The 19,954-nt window shown below is 52.9% G+C and overlaps 2 protein-coding genes across 7 annotated transcripts in view; one reads left to right on the top strand and one right to left on the bottom strand.

Annotated features, from left to right (window-relative positions):
• Positions 1-19,954, bottom strand: part of TG (thyroglobulin) — a 253,992-nt gene that overhangs the window by 73,542 nt on the left and 160,496 nt on the right. The window lies entirely within an intron of this gene.
• Positions 1-19,954, top strand: part of SLA (Src like adaptor) — a 38,068-nt gene that overhangs the window by 13,525 nt on the left and 4,589 nt on the right. For 4 of the 6 annotated variants that reach the window (XM_042924372.1, XM_042924371.1, XM_042924368.1 and 1 more), the window contains 5 exons: positions 1,453-1,550; positions 10,500-10,599; positions 11,642-11,728; positions 14,695-14,798; positions 17,371-17,502. In XM_042924372.1, the coding sequence (XP_042780306.1) occupies positions 1,490-1,550; positions 10,500-10,599; positions 11,642-11,728; positions 14,695-14,798; positions 17,371-17,502 (484 nt within the window). In that variant the 5' untranslated portion in view covers positions 1,453-1,489. Of the gene's footprint in view, positions 1-1,138; positions 1,551-10,499; positions 10,600-11,641; positions 11,729-14,694; positions 14,799-17,370; positions 17,503-19,954 lie in introns of those variants that run through there. The other 2 variants (XM_042924370.1, XM_042924367.1) reach the window with 2 other exon arrangements.

The raw sequence follows: 19,954 nt of genomic DNA, 5'->3' as shown, positions 1-19,954 counted from the left end.
AGAAAGAGCACAATTATACTCTGAACTATTTGAGTTACGACCGATGGACTGTTCATGTAAATATTTAAAATACACTAACTTCCAAACAAAACTAATTTTGGCTTTCCTCATTTCCTAATACACTGCCCCACCTCACCACCTCCGCCTCTCTAAGTTAGGGAGTGATGCGGACCTCCCTCAATCTCTGGAAAGCCTTGCTGCGAACGTAGATCTTTCTAGAATCTGAACTTGCAGTGCATCGAGGAAGGATTTCAGGCCAGGGTGGGGGGTTGGGTTGGCTGACATCTGGACCCTTTCACGCTACTCAGGCCTCGACCCCAAACTGCAGAAGAAGAAAGGGGTGGAGTCTAAGTTTCCAGCTGGGCTGGGTACCAGCTGGGGCAACCTGCCCCCATCGATTCTCCTGTTTATCCCCAAGAGACAAGAATGGTTCCTGTGCATGGGTGGGGCCTTGTTCTCTGTGCTTCAAAGAGCCCGGGAAAACACGTTTTCTGTAATCGCCTCAGCTCCCTTCTAAAATGCTTGTACGAGGGCCCAGAATTTGAAGGTTTACCATGACGGACACCCAGAAAGTACCCCGCAGATGGCAATAACAAACACGGGTTTCATGCTAAGCCACGTTCTAAGTGCTCCTTGTGCTGTATCTGCTAACTTTGCAGCCACAACCGAATGTCGTTGTATCATTAGTCCCCGAAACAGGCAGGAAAGGGTCAAGGCCCAAGGTCACCAAGCTTGCACGCGCAGACCCAGAATGTGGGTCGTGTGCTACGTGACCTGAGACAAGATCCTTACCCTTTCAGGCACTCAGTTGCCTTCACTGCACAAAGGGGGTTACGGGTGCGGGGACTTTACGATAATCAGACGTCACGGCACATGTATGTGTCTCCTGTAGCGATGTGTGCACGAAGCCCGCCGCGATCGCACAGCATCGTTACCGACTTTCCCTTCTTCACTGGTTACAGCATGTTGAGAAACTTCACGTGGGAGAAAACTGAGACAGAAAGCACCCTCCCCTCACCGTCTTTTGATTGTAAGGCCGGTGCCTCCCGAGTTTTGGGCGCCCCGAGCTCCGGGTGCATGGGGGGAGGGGAGGGTTGGGGGCGGGGTCAGGAGTGGGGGAAGCCGAGGCCCATCTGAAAGGTCCCTCGCTCTGCACAGACACCACTGGCTGCTTTCCGACAGCCAGGGTGCGGAGGAATGGAAACTTCTGCCACTAACAGCATTTGCTGGCAACTTCCCTCTCTGTGGTTTTCTCTGTCATTCCCTTGATAAAAGAAGCAGGGCTGAGCAAATGTAACCAACATTCACGAATCTCATCTTCGCGTGAACGCACCCGCCCCTCGAGAAGCGAGCTGCCGAAAAATGATGCACGATGTACTCTAAACTGGGTCATTCTTCACCCAGAGGGGTCGGCGCGTGGCTGACTTGCTGTGTGTGTCCCCCGTGCTGCAGGCGTCCCGCATCTTCGACAGCCCGGAGAGACAGAGCGATGGGAAACAGTATGAGATCCGCCCCGGCACCCCCCGAGAGGCCCGTGCCCAGCCCAGATGGTAAGTCTGGCTTCTTGGGTCTCGGGTGTGATGCTTCACTCTGTCGCTTGACAGCCGGGGCCAAGACGGAGCCACAGGGGTGCTGACGGTTGTTGAAACCGGGCACCGGGCGCCTGGGCGCTCGATGCACCTGCCTCTCTTGCTTGGCTTGTAGCTGACATTTCAAAACTACGTGTTGAAAAAGATCGAGCGGTGGCGCCCGGGGTGACGGCTGGGTCCCTGGCATTGTGTGACGGACCTTCGAGAGCAGCCGGTTCCGCCTTTATTTGACAAGTGGGGAAACTGAGGCTCGTGAGGGCATGCAAGTAGCTAATCAGAGATTCAGATTTCCAACCCAGGCCGGTCTGATTCTGGAACGTGGGCTCTTGCCTACCACACCCTGCCAGCCTGTGATAGGATATGATCATGGGGTTAGTATTATCAGAGCTCTGCAAATGCTTTTGCAGAGCAACTCGATGAAGCTAGATACAGCTCGAGGAAATCTCCCTGGAAAGGAAGGAATCCTGTGTCCCCCCGGTAGGATCAGGGGGCCACCCGTTCTAGGGGGAGGGCACAATGTCACAGCTCAGACAGGGATGTCAGAAGGCAGGTTCCCATGGAGCTGCCAGGTCGAGGCGGACTCTTCAAGCGACAGAGCCCTTCGGAGATTGGTCAGAGAGCTACAAGGCAAGCACAAGGCAAAGGCTGGGAGTGAAACCCACGGGGCTCTGGGTGGGGCAGCGGTGGTACACTGTGTGGGTCCTCTAGGGGCTTGGGAAGGGGGTGATGAGGAGGTCAGGGGATCCATCGGTGTCCCCAGGGTGAGTCCCCTTGGGACATTTCCATCTCCTATCTTACAGCACAGCGCTCAGGCTTAGTCTCCCTCTGCTAACGCCCCGGGTCCCCCGGGTCCCCCACAACCCTGCACCGAGCAAAGATCACACGCACAGACGTCCACCGTCCTGCCTGCCGGGAGCGGACGGCGCCGGGTGCCCTGTCTCTCCTTCCACAACTTCTGTGGCCCCTTCAGACAGGGGATGTCTTTTCACGTCTTCCAAAATGGAGACACCCCAGTTATACATGGTCTCATGATCCCTCAGATGCTCCCGAGTGAGCGTCCAGAGACCCTGCTGCCCGGCCCTCCCCTGCAGTCAGATGCCGGGCAGCACTGGTGGTTGTCTGTTCCAGCCCGGTCACCCCCCTTCCTTAAACCTAAGAAAGAATGTTCTTCTGGACAAAGGAGATTTCCACGTGATGGGGCGGGGCAGCTGGTGTGCACCCTGGGCCCCTTTATCTCCTGTGCACAGCTCTGAACTGGCTGCCGTTACACAAAGCGGCCGAGTCAGCTGCCACCAGGGGACAGCTTGGGCCCTTCTCCCACCTTCTCCAAACCACCTCAAGTCACAGCCTCCCCTCCGGCCACGGCTCCTTGTGGAAAGCGGACACTATAATTCCCAGGGCCCAGGCCGGCCCAGGGGCCATGCACCCACCCACCGAAGCCATTTTGTCACGCTAACCTCTCACACTGGGGCAGGGGGGGTGGCATGCTTGAGCAAACCCCGTGAAAACACGGGCCTCCGAGGGCTTGCTCATTTGCCCTTATTTTTTAAATGAAAATTCTCACGAAATAAGTTTCTCTTTTTTCCACTGTGTGGGTGGGAGGGTACCTCGCAAAAGGAGGTGGAGGGGTCTCCCCGGCCCTCCGCCCCCTGGTTAAGAGAATTCCCCAGGTGGGACCCCGTTCGTGATCCAGGCCTCCCACATCAAGGGTTAGCGGCTGGCTTTTCATCCCCCACCCCTGAAAAGTTTCCCTTGTGCTCGGTCCTAACTTGATTTCCTCTTTTTTTTTTTTTTTTTTCTGACATCCACTTGAAGAAGGGAGAAGAAAGTGGTTGTAGTTCATGCTGTTATTTATTAGTTTCTAGTCAAATGATGCAAAGAGTTGGGGTTTTCATGGCACAGGGCATCTACTCAGCTAACACTCGTGCTTACTCATTTAGTGAGGCTCAAATGCCCAGGAAGTAGTGTGGGGAGCCGATGGCGTTAGGCCAACACACAAGCGGAGCTTCCCCTGTCGTTAGCCCGAGGGGAGGAGAATTAAAAACACCCAAAGCCCCAGGCCCTACACGGATCAGCAGGAGGCCTGTCTGTGAACTGCGAGGCAGACGAGTTTTGTGAGCTTTCAAGAGCTCTTTCGTCCCCAAGCCAGGACTGTGGATGCCTTGCAATGTGGCTTGGCCCATCCGTCTTCTCCTAACTAAGCCTTCCAGAACATTCCCGGTTACTCTAGTTCCCAGAGACTAATATCACAAAACCCATGGAAACGGGGCAGGTCTCAGAGACAAACGACCTTGCTGAGCTTCTGGCACTGCCCCCGGAAGCCGTATGACCTTGGGTAAGGCACTTAGCCTCCCAGAAGGCAGGGCTGAGCTCTCAAGTGGAGGTCAGAACCTCCCCTCCTCACAGCAATCACAGCACAAGGTAGCTACCCGCTAAATGTGGGGGGAGTCACTCTTTTTAACCCCACTTGGGGTTATCTGATTGCACTAGGCTATGTCTAAATGGGCACGCCCCCCACCAAAGGTTTTAAAGTGGTTGAACTGGGGGTTCCAGGACTTATTTCCGAATCATCCCAAAGAACTCACTTTCTCTACAATTCTCTCCACAGTTCAGACTCTTGCTCTGTGCCAGACACAGGCAGCACAGAATTGAGAAGGGCCTAGGGGACTCCCAGGTAGCGGGGAAGTAGCGTATCTCTACCTTAAAGAGAATTTTTAGACTTTTTCCCACACCCTACCTTTTTATTCTTTCCCCTCCTCACCTTGTATCACCCTGACCTGAAGCAAGAGGTAGTAATGTAAACCCAGACACCATTCAGACCCCTTTTCCAGGCAAGGATAGAAATCGCGCTAAGCAGTGCATTTACATAGCATCATGGGTGCTGCCCCATGGAAAGAGCTGACGGGAGGGGCCCTGGGGAGGAAGAGGCAGGGGGCAGGGAAGTCTCAGACCCAGCCTGGCACTTCTCAGTGAATGATTCTCAGACCACCTGCATCAGATCCCCTGCAAAGTTGTCCGAAGTGCAGATCGCTGGGCCCCGCCCCTGATGTGCTCGTCAGAATTCGACGATAGCGGGAAGGAACCACCCGAGGAACTTCTTACAAGCCGCCCCCCACTCCTCCCCCCACCCCCGGCTTAGGCTGAAAGCTTGCATCATGGGACCCAGCGTTTAGTCCTGCCCCCGACTCTTAACACACAATGAGAGATGAGAGGAGTCAGTCTGTCCCCTTAGTGTCTCTCTGGTCTCACTTCTAAATGGGGGACAACTGGAGTGACTCAGTGCCTGTGACACGCCAGACACGATTCCGATTGTTTGACACACGTCCACGCTTTCTCCCCACAACAGCTGCAGGAAGTGATCGCTATTATCACCTCCACTTTGCAGCTGGGGAAACCGAGGCACGGGAAGGTTCAATTACTTGTCGGGAGGCCACACAGCTGGGATCTGAAACAGGGGGTCTGAATCTAGAGTCCGTCCCTTCGCCCCCACATCATATGCCTACGGACAACGGAATTCCAAGAAGCTCACGTGTTCTGGGAGGCGATGGGCGCTCTCTAGGCTGAGGGAGGACGGCCACCAGATGAATTCACAGGCAGTCCAGTGCCCCGTAAGGGAACCTGCATCAGGTCTTCGACTAGATCAACCAGGGTCTTACTCATCCCACTTCTGGCCCATAAGATGGTTCTAGGTCCAACGTTTACACTGAATATACAGCTTCTGTACATGTCATGGATACCACACAAAATATACCTGGTCCGTCAAACCATGATTTCACGTTGCGTAAAATGGGACCAAAGATTTTTTAAAGCAAATGCACACAAAAACGCTGTTAATTGTGGTGCAGGTGGTGTTCAGGAGCATAAACAGAAGAACAGGTGGCCAAGAGCAGGGTCTGTACCCTCTGCTGCTAGGTTACTGGGTTTTGAGACCGGGCACTCAGCTCGCTATTGTGGGTTCCCAAGCGAGTGCCTTCGCCTCGCTGTGCCATCTGGGAGCCTCGGGATCTAATCAGTCCCCATCCGCCCCCTCTCATAGATGGGGAAGCCAAGGCTTTGGACAGGAAAGAACAGGTGGGCCGCTGTGTCTCATTTTCAGCCCATAATACGGGACCCACAGGTACACCCTGGGGTTCGTGGTAATCAACAGAACTTGGTAGACCTTCTATGGGACCAATGTGCCCAGCCCTGTCTGATTGGTTCATTGTGTGTGTGTGTGTGTGTGTGTGTGTGTGTGTGTGTGTGTGCGTGTCCCGGAAAAGATGCTAAAAGTAAGGCCTGCTTTGACTCCCCAGAGGCCATGGATTTGGGCATGATTCAAGGCACATACAAAACCAGAATCTGAAAGCACTGGGCTGTTTAGCTCTTTGCCAACCAACTGCACTCCGCGGCTGGTGCCAACTTGGAAGCCTCATTTAGAGCCAGCCTTTGTCCCAACCTGTCAAGGAGCAAGCGTTAACTGGGGACAGCCTGGTAATTACACGCCGAGGAGGGCTATGTGGCTTAGGGACATGACCAGGAGCCTGACAACCCTCATGCACTCCCCTGCACACGTTACTAAAACTCCCCTGGCATTTGTTTCTTCATTTTCCCTAGGGTTGTGTGGAGCATTGGAAGTAATGAAAGGCTGGTTTTGCTAGAACTATAAATGGAATCTTCGGAAAGGTTTTTAGCATTTAAAAAGAAATGGTAATGATAGGACAAGGAATAATAATGCAAAAAAAAAAAAAAAAAAAAGCCTCTTCTCCTTTGGCCAAGCGGCTAGTAAGTTTGCCTGGTTCTCTCTCCTTTTTTGGATTCACTTCCCATTTTACACTTCGGTATAATTTCTTCAGTCTGACTCAATATCAGTATCAGTAAATATTTGGTCTTCCGCATTTCATCTTCTGTTCTCACCACATGGAGTTTGTTTTTGGAAGAATAGAATATTTTCAAATTTACACATCTTAGAGGCTTTTCAAACTTTAGGGCACTATTGGCCGAAATTGGTCTTGGATTATGTAATGATAATCCCACCCCATAAACACGGTATCAGCAGCTTCTCGTTGGGACAGGAGCGTCGTGAATCCAAACCCAATCACATGGGGTAGATTTCGATATTTCCCATTTTTATACATGAAGAAGTCAAGCTCAGATTGGTTAAAAATAAATCTTTCCCCCAAATCGCAGAACAATTACGTGGTGGGGGTGGAAGTTAAGGCAGGTCTGACTGATTCCAAAGCCCGTTCTCTCTTCTGAAAGTCTCTCTGGGTTTCTCGTTTATGCACATCGCATATTTTTCACTCTGTTTCCTTATCTTAAAAATCCTATCCACGCCTGTCTTTGGTATCAATCACTTATCTGACTTCATTCCAGTGCTCAGCTCTCCTTCAAACCTGGGGCTCCAGGAGGACCTGACAGTATGTTTGAGCTTTCTGAGCAAATTTGACTTTCTTACTTTCCCAAGCTCAGGGAAGACGTCCATGGGGTCCTGGCACCGGACCTTGTTTAGAATGACTGCCTTCCTGGGGCACCTGGGTGGCTCAGACAGTTAAGCGTCCGACTCTTGATCTTGGCTCGGGTCACGATCTCACAGTTCGTGAGATCGAGCCCCATGCCAGGCTCTGCGCTGACAGCATGGAGCCTGCTTGGGATTCTCTCCCTCTCTCTCTGTTCCTCCCCTGCTTGCCCGTTCTCTCTCTCTCTCTCTCTCTCAAAATAAATAAATAAACTTTACAAAGAACGCCTGCCCTTCCCGCGGAAGTGCAGACTGAACTTGTGTGGTTTTCCCGGTGCTGGTGAGACAGGTGACAGGGACGGACCTAAAATCCCTTGCAAAGGCCCACAGCAAGGCCATTACCTTTAAGCAAAGGCCCAGAGCAAGGTTTTCTCAGCCACGTTTAAGTGTTACAGCTATAAAAACATCATCGTTTCGGAAATTCCACAGGAAACTCAACGCTGTTGTTGTGCAGTTGAAACTCTCCAGCCCCTGAAGCCTCTTTCCACTATTGAGCCAATGTTGTTACAATGGGATTGTGTTTCTGTTTCTGTTTTTAAAGTAAGGAAAGATGGTTGTTCTGTTTCACGGTCTTAGTCGAGAATCCAGACATCAAAGGCCCAGCCCCCGTGGAGACGTGTGGTCTACGTCAAGGTTCTGTGATTATCACGGAGAACAAATGCTGGGCCTTTCCTTCCAACACTTGTTTTGCACAAGGGGCTGGTTCTGTGATGACCGCCCACCCACCACGCGGCTGCCACAAAACAGGTTTCCTTCTCTTGGACCACTTTACGCAGCACAACGGCAGCCTTTAAGAGCCTAGTAGCACAGGGGCGTCTCCTCGCCTTCATCCCTCAAACCCACCCTGAGCATCCGAGACCGGGGCAGTGGGTGCTGGCGGGGGGGGGGGGGGGGCTGCCAGAAGGCTCTTCCTGGAGTTCACACTCTGTCCCCCAGAGTCATGCAAACCCCAGAACACAACTTGGGCCTCAAAGGAAGAGCCTAGGGTCCTGGGTGGGGGGTGGGGGTCACAGCAGGAGCACCAGGCAAACCTCCTGGGGGTGGGAGGGATGACAAAGCGGAGACCAGGCGCTTTCCTGGCAGAGGGCGCAGCCTGGTCACAGCCTCTGAGGACGGGGCGTCCTGGCAAATTGAGAAGAAGGGGACGGCTCATCACACTGCTCCTAGAGGCAGTGGAGACACACGTTAAGTGGCCCCCCTTCATGTTCGGGGCCATCAGCCTAGATTTCCATCCTGAAGACATTTTCCAATGCCTCTTTTTCCAGACTGATGCAGGCCCAAGAGGGAAAGGGCGCACGGGCACTCAGAGTGGCAAGGTCGGCCTCGGAATCGGGGCGGCTTTCCTGGGAAGCTGAACAAATCCTCTGTGCTAGGTCCTTCCTCAAAGGCACAGAAGCTTCCTAGGGACCGTGCACGATCTTGTCTTCGCAATTTCTTTTCTGTTCCTTTTCTCAAGGAGGAGTTCCCAATTTGCATGAGTGTCATGGCCCACAAAATCTGGATGCACCCCTTATCAGATCTCAGGACTCCCGGCTTCAAGCCTGACAGAGGCACTACCTCCTGCTGTCGAGCCGGGGGCAGGCGACACAAAGGAAAGATCCCGTTTTCCTTCGGCAAAGCAGGACGTATGTGAGGGAGGTGTCCCCACAGGCTCAGGGTCGGCTATTCCCTGGCCGGGCACTGCTCCTTCTCAGGTCAGAGACCTGGCTTCTTTTTGGTGACTGTGGCCACCACGAATCACTTTTGGTTTCCATTTCGTGCCCCAAAATGCTTGCTTTTATCTGCTTTATTGCGTGTAGCTCAGCTTCCCCAAGCGAGCGGTACGTCTGAATGTGCCGTTCTACGCTGACAGCTGGCTTCTGAGTCATTGTTACTCATTCTACTATACCAAAGCCGTCTTTCGGCTTCGTCTGTCCTGGCACTTGTGAGCTGGAGAGTCCCAGATCTAGATCTCGAAGGGACAAAGTCTAGAGGTCCCAGCATGGGGGGGGGGGGTGTCTGGATCCCAGAAAGTGGTCGATTTGGGTCACCCAGCCTGCCATGCCCGAGTGCCGGGATTTCTCCAGATTTTCCTGGGGTGATGAGGGCAGGTGAAGACCCCTCCCAGGATTGTTTATGTATTCTCTAGAATGTGAGCCTGCCCACGGTTAGGTGCTCAGTAAACAATTGCAGAATGGAAGAATACGTGGTAAAACTTGCCCAGAATTTTGCGTTCAGATGCCCAGCCGGCAGATGGAGTGATAAGCCCAACAGGTGAATTCACCCGTGTGTAAGGCACAATACTTCCCCCAAAATGTACCCTGATATTACCCCGCGTCTGATGCGCCTGGATTACGGCAAACCTGTTAAGGCTGGGAACCAGCCCCAAAGTGCCCCAAAGTGCATCCTCGCCTCTCCAGCCCACCGTAAGCAGCGCTCGCGTGAACCCCACAGCATGTCTTTCTTTTCAAACCTTCGCCAGAATTACTTTCAAGGGACAGAGGATGAAAGGTACTTACTTTTTCCTCCCACCCCCGCCCCAAAGTCCCTATTAAATAGATCCCCAACACGGTGCCTGGTACTCTACAAGGAGGAAGCGCTTTGTGGACCTTTCGAGTTAGAGTCTTGGGTCCCGGTGGGTCCTCGGAACTCATGTAGCCCAGCTGTGACATACCCCGCCCCCACATGTGACAGATGGGGACCTACAAGCCCCAGGAAGGGTAAAGATGCTTTTATAGCCCCTTATCATTCATGAGGTGCTGCTACATACTTTTGCCTAAGCTCGTGCGGACCCCGGATTGAGGTATTCGTAGCCCCACTTTAAAGATGGGGAATGGAGGTGTTCACAGGTGTTCGGGGACTTGTCCGAGATCACTTGGATCGGTAGACACGATGACTAAAGCCTGAAGCCGGATCTTGTGACTTCAGCCCCAGGACCTCTGGATCCCCTCCTTCTCAGAGGAGAACGGCAGGGCCAAGGCAGGCTTGTGAATGGGAGGAGGTCACCGACCTTGGGGTTCCTTCAAGCTCCCTGTGCCACCATCCCTGAAGGGAGGAGGGCCTGCTATAAACTGCTGTTCCAGGGCGCCTGGGCGGCTCAGTCGGGGAAGCGGACAACTTCAGCTCGGGTCATGATCTCACAGTCTGAGAGTTCAAGCCCCGCAAAGGGCTCGGTGCTGCCAGCTCAGAGCCTGGAGCCTGCTTCCGATTCTGTGTTTCCCTCTGTCTCTGCCCCTTCCCTGACTTGCTCTCTGGCTCTCTCTCTCTCTCAAAAATAATAAACATTAAAAAAAAATTTTTTTTAAACTGCGATTCCAAGGCAAATCATGATCTCCAGCTGAGAAGTCCCCGGGAGGGACTCATCTCGGTCCTCCCCTTCCTGGGGTTGCCTTTCGGTTCCCTGTGGAGAAGAACATCCCTTGCCTTTGTTTCCCCAGGACCGGACGGTGACTTCCTGGCCGTGCTGAGTGATTACCCATCCCCTGACATCAGCCCCCCCATATTCCGCCGAGGGGAGAAATTACGCGTGATTTCTGAGTGAGTTGGCTTACCAAATGTTTCACAATCCCTTAAAAACGGGGAGCACTGGGGCGCCTGGGTGGCTCGGTCAGTTAAGTGTCCGACCTTGGCTCTCACGGTTTGTGAGTTCGAGCCCCGTGTCAGGCTCTGTGCTGACAGCTCAGAGCCTGGAGCCTGCTTCCGATTCTGTGTCTCCCTCTCTCTCTGCCCCTCCCCACTTGCACTCTGTCCCTCTCTCTCTCTCTTTCTCTCAAAAATAAACATTAAAAAAATATTTTTTTTAAAAAGGGGGGGAGCGCTATCTGAATGGGGATCATTGGATCTTAGCTATAGTTGTCCAGTTCCACTTGGGCCCTGCTCCAATCATGAGGTGAAGAAATTGGCCCACACAGAAGATCTTAGCGCTTAATCCTTAATGCTGCCAGTGCTCTAAAACCTTCAATGGCTCCCCATTGCCTGGTGGATAAAATCCAAATTCCTTAACGTGGCTTTTGAGACCCTTTGTGATCCAACGTCTGTTTCTCACATTGGTCTCATCTCCCACCATGCAGCATTGGTATTATAGACTGGTGCAGTTCGGGCTCAGACAGGAGGACACAGGGGTCTAAGAAAATGTCTGATGATAAACAGAAAGTATTGTCTCCCATTCTGTTGCCTCTCCGTGACTCAAAATGGGCCACAGAACAAATAGGGGGCTCTAAAACCCTTTTATTTAGATTCTCATTGACACAGACAAGCTAAACTATCTTGGTTCTATCTCAGGGTATAATTCTACATAGTAAAGTTATTTTTAAAAGCCTCCAATTCTGGCATATCACCTGTGGGTCCCCAAAAGATGGCTCAGTGCCAAAGCATGAGAAGCATTCCTGGTTGGCTTGGAATAAGGGACATACTTAAAAACTGTTATTTCCCTATGGAGAAATTGAAGTCAACACGATCAACAATGGGTCTTAAAAAAGAAACGGCCCCATGTGCCCCAGGTTCAATCTGGTTACCCCACTCGTTCCTTTGCTTTGCAACTCACCTGTCCACCCTTTCCTATCTGTTCTTGTTCTTACAGTGAAGGGGGCTGGTGGAAAGCCATTTCCCTTAGCACTGGCCGAGAGAGTTATATTCCTGGAATATGTGTGGCCAGAGTTTACCATGGGTGAGTACATTTCTGAAATAGCTTCAATAACGCCCAATATTTATGCTAGTGGTGTGTGAGGGCACACGGCAGAAAGGAAGTTTCAAGAGGCTCACTCTTACTCTGGCTCAGTCCACAAGGAAGGGTGTGACCTTGGCGAACCCCAGGCCCTATCTGAGACTCAGCTCTCCCATCAGTAAAGATGAAGGGAGCTGAACCTTTCAGCTCCAACGCTGTGTTCCTGGCACGTAGCAATCAACATTCAGAGACTGTGATCAAAGGGACGCAGCTCTGAAAAGTCAGCCTGTCTGGGCAGCAATCCTACCCCTGTCACTTACTGGCTGTGTGACAGTGGGCAAGCTCCTCAACACTTTATGGCTCGGATTCCTTCCCTCACCTGTCAGATAGACATCGTAATACAGAACGACAGGGACAGTAATGCACAAGAAGACCAAAGTGCAGGGCTGTTAGGACAGTGAGGTCGGGTCGTACGTGGATCGCTCTTGGAAGGATGCCTGGCATTACAGTAAGTGCTCGGTACGTATTAGCTGTGTTCTTATCAAATCCCATCCAGAACACAGAGAACGCTTACGGCCCGAAATGCTTAACGTACCCAACCTGGCAAATGGCGAAGTCAAGCAGAAAAGGAGAAACTCTAAACCATCAGGCATGGAAAGCCCGGGCTTTCCCCTGCGGTTGGGCAAGGAGGCCTTGCAGCACGACAGGTGGCTTTGGAGGCCAGCACTCCTGGGCTGGAGTGTGCCTGGCTCAGCGACTGACTTCCGGGGTAGGAGTCTCCCACGAGACCCAGGGAAAAGTTACTTTGCCTCCTGGAGCCACAGTCACCTCCTTGTCAAGCTACCAAGGCCAGACCTTGGCATCCAGGAAGGAAGGAAGGAAGGAAGGAAGAAAGCATCATTTTTTTTTTTTTTGGAGGGAACCAGAAATAACCGCTTTCCATGCTCACCTGGTGAAGCAGAGATAACGGCTTGAATACTCTGAAGAACGTGCGACCCCATGCATTTAATCGCAGGATTATGGATTTTGAGGATAAGTACCAGATGCCATTTCTGAGCTTAGGATGACGGAGGGGGGCAGAAGTGGGGCAGTAGCTGCTTTGGCAGCCACGTTCTGAAAGAGTCAGTCACGTAAACTCCCCCACGTCAGCCGTGTGTCCACTGACCCATTGATTCATTTGGCAAACCTGGATCATCACCCGCATGCTGAAGATGTGTGCTGGCAGAGGCTCGGGTGCTGAAGAACCCAGCTGAGTAAGATGTGATCGCGGCCCTAGGAAGCTTCCAACTGGCAGAGGCAATAAATGTCTTGAACATACAGAACCGGGAGAGAGGCGCTACAGAATGGCTATGGAATGCGATGTCCCAGGAAACTGCCTTGCGATTCTAGCTTTACCACTTGCGGACGTCGGGTGACTTGGACCAACTACTTGCTCACTCTGACCCTCAGCATCCTCATCAGTGAAGGGGAGACAAAGCTACCTGTCTTAGGGGGTTCAGATGAGGATCAGATTTCACACGCTTAACATGCCCATAATTAGTATCCATACGTGGCTATCGCTGTGGATTTTAGTGTATTCGTTCTTGTGAGTGGACTTTCACCTAAGGATTTGGGAGGATGAATGTCTGTCAAGACACTAAAATAATTAACACACACCATGCATGGTGCAAAACTAAGGGGGCAGTTGAAACATCAGGCCGAATCACGATCTTCACAGATCGTCCTCGGAGGCCAGGACATAAATAAACGGCATCCGATTATCAGGCTGTGGTCTTCTCCCAGCCACAGAGCTCCAGCGACCCGTCTGCGTGGTCTGGGGATGCCACAGGAGACGACATAGTGAATATGTCCCAGCAAGCGCTAATTCAGACCTGGGGATTAAATAAGCCAAGGTTCACTCCCTGAAATACGGAAACTGTTAAAAAGGATGTGTAACTGTTTCTCAGTTCGCCCCGGCCAAGTGCTAACAAAGCATTTTCTTCTTCCGTGCGTATTCAAGAGCACTGGCTCTTGAACATTCCGTTGGAAAGCCGGATCACCGTGCTACAACTGCTTTATTTTTTAGATTTTTACAATTTTTTACTGGTGAGCAAAAAAAAAAAAAAAAAAAAAAAGCAAGAAACCCATGTCAATGCACAGGAGTGCGATGGCAACTTCGTTTAAAACATGTTGGACGAGGGAAGGCAGCAGGGAAATGTAATGAATGCCTGGCGAGGTGAAGGGGGGGGGGGCTTGTGAAATTGGTGGGATTAGGCATCTTTCTTTCTTTCTTGTGCCCACTTATACACTCACAAATACAAACCAGGCTCGATAATGTGGACACAAAGACAAAGCCAAAACAGGCAGGGTCCCTGCCCTCGTGGGGTGGTGGGGGGGGGGGGCAGGGTCATTACGGTACAAGGGACAGGTACCTTATCGTGTTTGGGAATGCTTGTATGTTATATGATACAGACCGGGCCCAGTCCAGCTGGCATTCGAGAACAAGATGAGAAAGACCCTCATTGTCTTGTGCCCTCATTGTCCAGTGTAATACCTGGTGTGCAGTAGGCACTCGGGAATTTTATGTGAAAGATTAAAAGTACGAATGGGGGTGCCTGGGTGGCTCCGTCGGTTAAGCACCCGACTCCTGATTTCGGCTCAGGTCATGATCTCAGAGCTCGTGGGTTCGAGCCCCACGTCGGGTTCTGTGCTAACAGTGCAGAGACTGCTTGGGATTCTCTCTCCCTTTCTCTCTGACCCTCCCCCGCTTGTTCTGTCTCTCCTCAAAATAACTGAACATTAAAAAAAATAAAAGTATGAAGGAAGGAAGAAAGGAAAGAATGAACAAAGAGTCCATCGCCCTCCTCTTTTTAATCCCAACAGTTTTGTATGAACTTGACCTTGCTCTTAATTTTGGTACCACCTGCCTGTGTGGCGGGCGGCGGGAGGGGGCGTGCTCAGGACCCTCACGCCGTCTTTCTCCTCCCCAGATGGCTGTTTGAAGGGCTGGGCAGGGACAAGGCGGAGGAACTTCTGTTGCTGCCGGACACAAAGATGGGCTCCTTCATGATCCGAGAGAGTGAGACCAAAAAAGGTGAGGCACCTCCGACTCCTCTTGCCACGCGAGGGCTGAGAGGGGCACGTTTTGTTCCCGGCTGACTCGGGGCCCGGTTCATCTTCCCGCCTCTCAGGGCGCACGCAAGCCCGTCCGATGGGGCTGAGCTCCCTGCAGCCCACACAGCCCCTGGGGAGGCCAGCGTCAGCATCGGCGTCAGCGTTGGGAAGCCTAGAGGCAGGTGGCCGAGACCTGGCCCGGAGGGTCCACCTGCCAGACTCAGTCCCACTGGGAAATGTCCCCATCGCCTGGAAAGGAAAGCCAACAAGGGGGTAGGCAGCCCCGGGCCAGAGCGAGCAGGCTTCCACCTGGGCCTGGCCTGTGCTCTCAAGCTCTGGGCCTTGAGCGGGGCATTTACTTCTGCCACGGCAGCATTCTCCTCGGCGGTGCCACTCGAAAATAATCTTGCTACACAGGAGACCTTCCATACTGGTTCGCACTGTGCCCTCCGATGAGCTTAGAGAATCAGGACAGGCAGATGCTTACTCGCACACACTCGCTATGATCGTTACTGTTACAACCTCCTTACGGCCCACACGTTAAGAAATTCAGCAAGGGGCGCCTGGGTGGCTCAGTCAATTAAGCATCTGACTCTTGGTTTCGGCTCAGGTCACGATCTCATGACCCATGAGACATGGATCCATGACAGCATGAAGCCCGCCTGGGATTCACTCTCCCCCTCTCCCTCTCTCTCTCTCTCTCTCTCTCTCTGCCCCTCCCTCTCTCTCTCAACATAAAGAAATAAGCATTTAAAACAAAAGAAGTTCAGTGGAAACAAAATAGCGGCGCTCTTTGTCATGGTTCAGAGACGGGCTCTGAGCTCCAGTTTTGGCCGTAAGAATTCCTGAGAAGGCACCTGTCTCGCTAACCCTTTCCTATAACGTGGGATCAACACTAGGAAGGTGCTTAGCACGGAGTCCGGGAGGTAGTAAGCACTTTAACTCACAGGAACAAAACACTTAACAGCTAGGGCTTCCCCATACTAAAAATAACACCTTTTTAAAAACAGAAGACAAGTTCACAGGTTCTTAGCCTGCTTCTTGTATAGTCACAATCAAAGAAGAGAACACGTGGTATCTGAGACTATTTCCCACGTACCTATGAAGGGCCAGGGCGGCTTGGTGCTGGGACCTTTCACTAAAATGAGCATCAGCCTGACTTTAGAGAAGCATGGACCATATACACATGATAAAAAAAAAAAAAAAATTCAAGAACAACTTTTGTCTCAAAACCTCGAGGGTGCTGGGGGAAAACAAGATCAAAAAGCAGAGACCAAACTTCCTGTGCATGTCCTGGCGGTCCCCGGAGGCAGGAGACCCAGACTCACATGGAACTTGTAAGCAGGCATGGCCAAGGGAGGGAAGAGTCCAGTTTGGGGTGCCAGGGTTGATCTAAAAATAAAGACTTTATCAGGCAGACCTTCAGCCGAGCCCGGGCTGGGGCTGGGGTGGGGGTGGGGGCTGGGTATGCAAAGTTCTGATCATTTTCCACCTGCCACCTTTGACCCGCTCACCATATTTCTAGTTCCTGTCTTCGTTACAGGAAGACACATGTTGGGCTTCAGAGGGCAGACCTGGGGCAAAGAGAGGAACGCCCATCCGAATGTTCGAGGAAGCCCGTTCAGGACAAGGGTCAGACCCCGGAGCTGCCGTCTCCAGGCCGCGTGCCTCGGGCCATAGCACTTAGGGGCTCTGAGCCTCATTTCTCCATCTATATAAAATATCGGGCGGCGACACATCCCAATCTTTCTAAAAACCAACAGAGAGTATTGTTTGGAAATAGCTTAGCCCCCAAGCAGCATGTACGGAGAGCAAAAACTCAGTAGATGCTAGTAACCTCCTTCTCTCACTGCGTCAGGAACATTTTCACTCCTGAGACCCAGAAGACGGAGCAGAAGGGACTCTCAAACATGACCTAGGTCCGAGTCTTTCCACTTGGGGAAATCAAGGCAAAGAGAGGTGAAGGCGCTCGCCCGAAGTTCTACTTCACGAACCCACACTTAAGGAAAAACAGCACGTTTTACATTATTTTTAAGACTACCCAGAAAAAGTCTTAACTGCCGCTTATTCCAAATTTCTGAGAAAGCCGAGCATAAGGCAGAACCAAGAGGGAGTAGGGACCGGGAAGTGGTATGACATTCTCGCCTTGATGGGACAGGGAGGGAAACGCTGTGCGCCTGGGAAGGACTTGAGAACAGCTACGGATCCTGACCTGCAGGGCACAACCCAGCTCCGATCGTGTAATTTCCAGAAAAGGACGTGGGAGCACCCCGAATGCTAACCTCACAAAGACTAAGCAGGTGCCCCTGAAAACCTGTTTGCAGTGTGGCTGCTAAAGGAGCAGGCTCCCGTGGTCTCTGCACAGTGAGCTACGTCCCCAAAGGTGGGGTTCTGGCGTCTGCTCCTCCAAATCCGGGACTGCACGTCCGGGTACTCTTGCTGTATCACAAGGTTGAGAAAGTCTCTCCGCCACCGTGGTGGGGGGCTCTTCGGCGGATCGCCCTCAGCGGGGACACGTGGGACATCTCTGACCTGTCCTCCCTTTCCGGCAGGTTTTTATTCCCTCTCGGTGAGACACAGGCAGGTGAAGCATTATCGCATCTTCCGCCTTCCGAACAACTGGTATTACATCTCCCCGAGGCTCACCTTCCAGTGCCTGGAGGACCTGGTGAATCACTATTCTGGTAAGAAACACCCCGTCGGGACGGATCAGGGAAGCCCCCCCTTTTGCTAACTGCCCTGCGGTGCCTGTGTCTAGGATGTGCACGGGTCACCGATACCTGCCAGGTGATTGACTTGGCTGTCACCCCGCTTTCTCAACGCCCTCTGTTCTTGTTAATGCAGACCGTCAATTTCACACTAAAACAGGCTGCCTGTGAATGCTGCGTAAGTGAGTAAAACGCAGCTAATCTCAACCCCACCTTCCTTCTACCTGCAGATGAAGAGAATTAGCCTGCCCCAATATTTGCAACCACAGACAGCTGGCACTTCCTGAAGTGGACCACATGTTTACGGGCCCCCGGGGCTTTGCTCCCTCTTTCTGTCTGGCCAAATCTTCCTCAGCCTTCAAACCAATAGGAAGCCACCTCCTTTGATATGTGTTTACAGGACTGCCCGCCTGCCTTCGGGGATTCCCTAGAACTGGGTCATTCTGCCTTGGGACCCAGTGAACAGTGTCCTAGTGTGGGTTTCCCAGAAAGCCCTTCAGAGCAGGGCTGAGCTTTGTTCATTCGGACATGCTTCCCGGGCCCAGGAGAGAGGTCCTAGTGTTCCACGCTGGCCAGGATGGGGAGCGTCCCCTCCACGATGGCAGAAGCAGGACAGGTTTTGATGGAGGTGACGGGTAAGAGTAGTCAGAAGAGTTCAGAGGTAGACTGTGAAAGGCCAGAATGCCAGGAGGTGACATTTTACACGGAAAAGGGAGAAATGGTAAAAAGTTCTCTCCAGAACCTCCGTGTTCACATCCCAGATCTTCTGGGCAGCCTGGGCTGGTTGCTCACCTCCGTACCTCATTTTCTTCTCCATGTAACGTCCCTACTCCTTGGGATGTTGTGACAAATCATCGGCGGGAGCGCGGGGAAAGCACTGAGGAGAGGGACTGACCCATAAGCGGGCTGCCGCTCTGTTCTTCAGCCAGGACGTTTCCTCCTCCTCCTCCCCCCTTCCCCGGCCTATCGGAGGGAGGAAGAAAGAAGTTACCCTCACTCCATATGCATGTTCCCACATCTGGGTTCCGGACCTCACACCCCTGGGTATCTTTGCTAGCATTCTGTAGGCTGTGGGTCTTGAAGGGCATTTCAAGGTTAGAGGAGCCCACAAGGCCTGGGTTATCACACAAGACCAGTGAGAAGGGCAGGGCATGGAGAAGGGCAGGGCATGGAGAAGGGCAGGGCATGGAGAAGGGCGGGGCATGGAGGAGAAGGGTGGGGCATGGAGAAGAGCAGGGCACGGAGAAGGTGGGGCATGGAGAAGGGCAGGGCATGAAGGAGAAGGCGGGGCATGGGGAGAAGGCGGGGCATGGAGAAGGTGGGGCATGGAGAAGGTGGGGCATGGAGAAGGGTGGGGCATGGAAGAGAAGGTGGGGCATGGAGAAGGGCGGGGCATGGAGGAGAAGGCCGGGCATGGGGGAGAAGGCGGGGCATGCGGGACAAGGTGGGGCATGGAGAAGGACAGGGCATGGAGGAGAAGGGCGGGGCATGGAGGAGAAGGGCGGGGCATGGAGGAGAAGGGCGGGGCATGGAGAAGGTGGGGCATGGAGAAGGTGGGGCATGGAGAAGGGCGGGGCATGGAGGAGAAGGCCGGGCATGGGGGAGAAGGCGGGGCATGCGGGACAAGGTGGGGCATGGAGAAGGACAGGGCATGGAGGAGAAGGGCGGGGCATGGAGGAGAAGGGCGGGGCATGGAGAAGGTGGGGCATGGAGAAGGTGGGGCATGTAGAAGGGTGGGGCATGGAAGAGAAGGTGGGGCATGGAGAAGGGCGGGGCATGGAGGAGAAGGCCGGGCATGGGGGAGAAGGCGGGGCATGCGGGACAAGGTGGGGCATGGAGAAGGACAGGGCATGGAGGAGAAGGGCGGGGCATGGAGGAGAAGGGCGGGGCATGGAGGAGAAGGGCGGGGCATGGAGAAGGTGGGGCATGGAGAAGGGTGGGGCATGGAAGAGAAGGTGGGGCATGGAGAAGGGCGGGGCATGGAGGAGAAGGCCGGGCATGGGGGAGAAGGCGGGGCATGGAGGAGGGCGGGGCATGGAGGAGATGGGCGAGGCATGGAGAAGGCGGGGCATGGGGAAGGGCAGGGCATGGAGGAGAAGGCGGGGCATGGAGGAGAATGGCCTTTTGGGAGACACAGGCCCAAGCTGCAATCTGGGCACTGTGAGACCTTGGGCAGAGACTCCACCTCTCCCGGGCCATGGAAGGTGGATGGAAACAGTTCCCTTGCAGGTGGGTGCGATGACTGCAATAATGTAATGTGTCCATCACAGCCCGCAGCGGGGCAGATTCAAAATAACCGATACCAAATGTTAATTCTGTGATACCTGGAAACCTAGCAGCTTAGCTAAAAATGAAAGAGGAAGGGAGTCCTGGAGATGGTCAACTTTTACTGATTATGAGTAAAGGTTGGTTGTGGTATTTGGCTTTT

The sequence above is a fragment of the Panthera leo genome, chromosome F2 (genome assembly GCF_018350215.1).
Source record: "Panthera leo isolate Ple1 chromosome F2, P.leo_Ple1_pat1.1, whole genome shotgun sequence".
Taxonomy (NCBI): domain Eukaryota; kingdom Metazoa; phylum Chordata; class Mammalia; order Carnivora; family Felidae; genus Panthera; species Panthera leo.
Note: the sequence above shows the minus strand (reverse complement) of the source record. Positions and strands in the feature narration are given on the sequence as shown.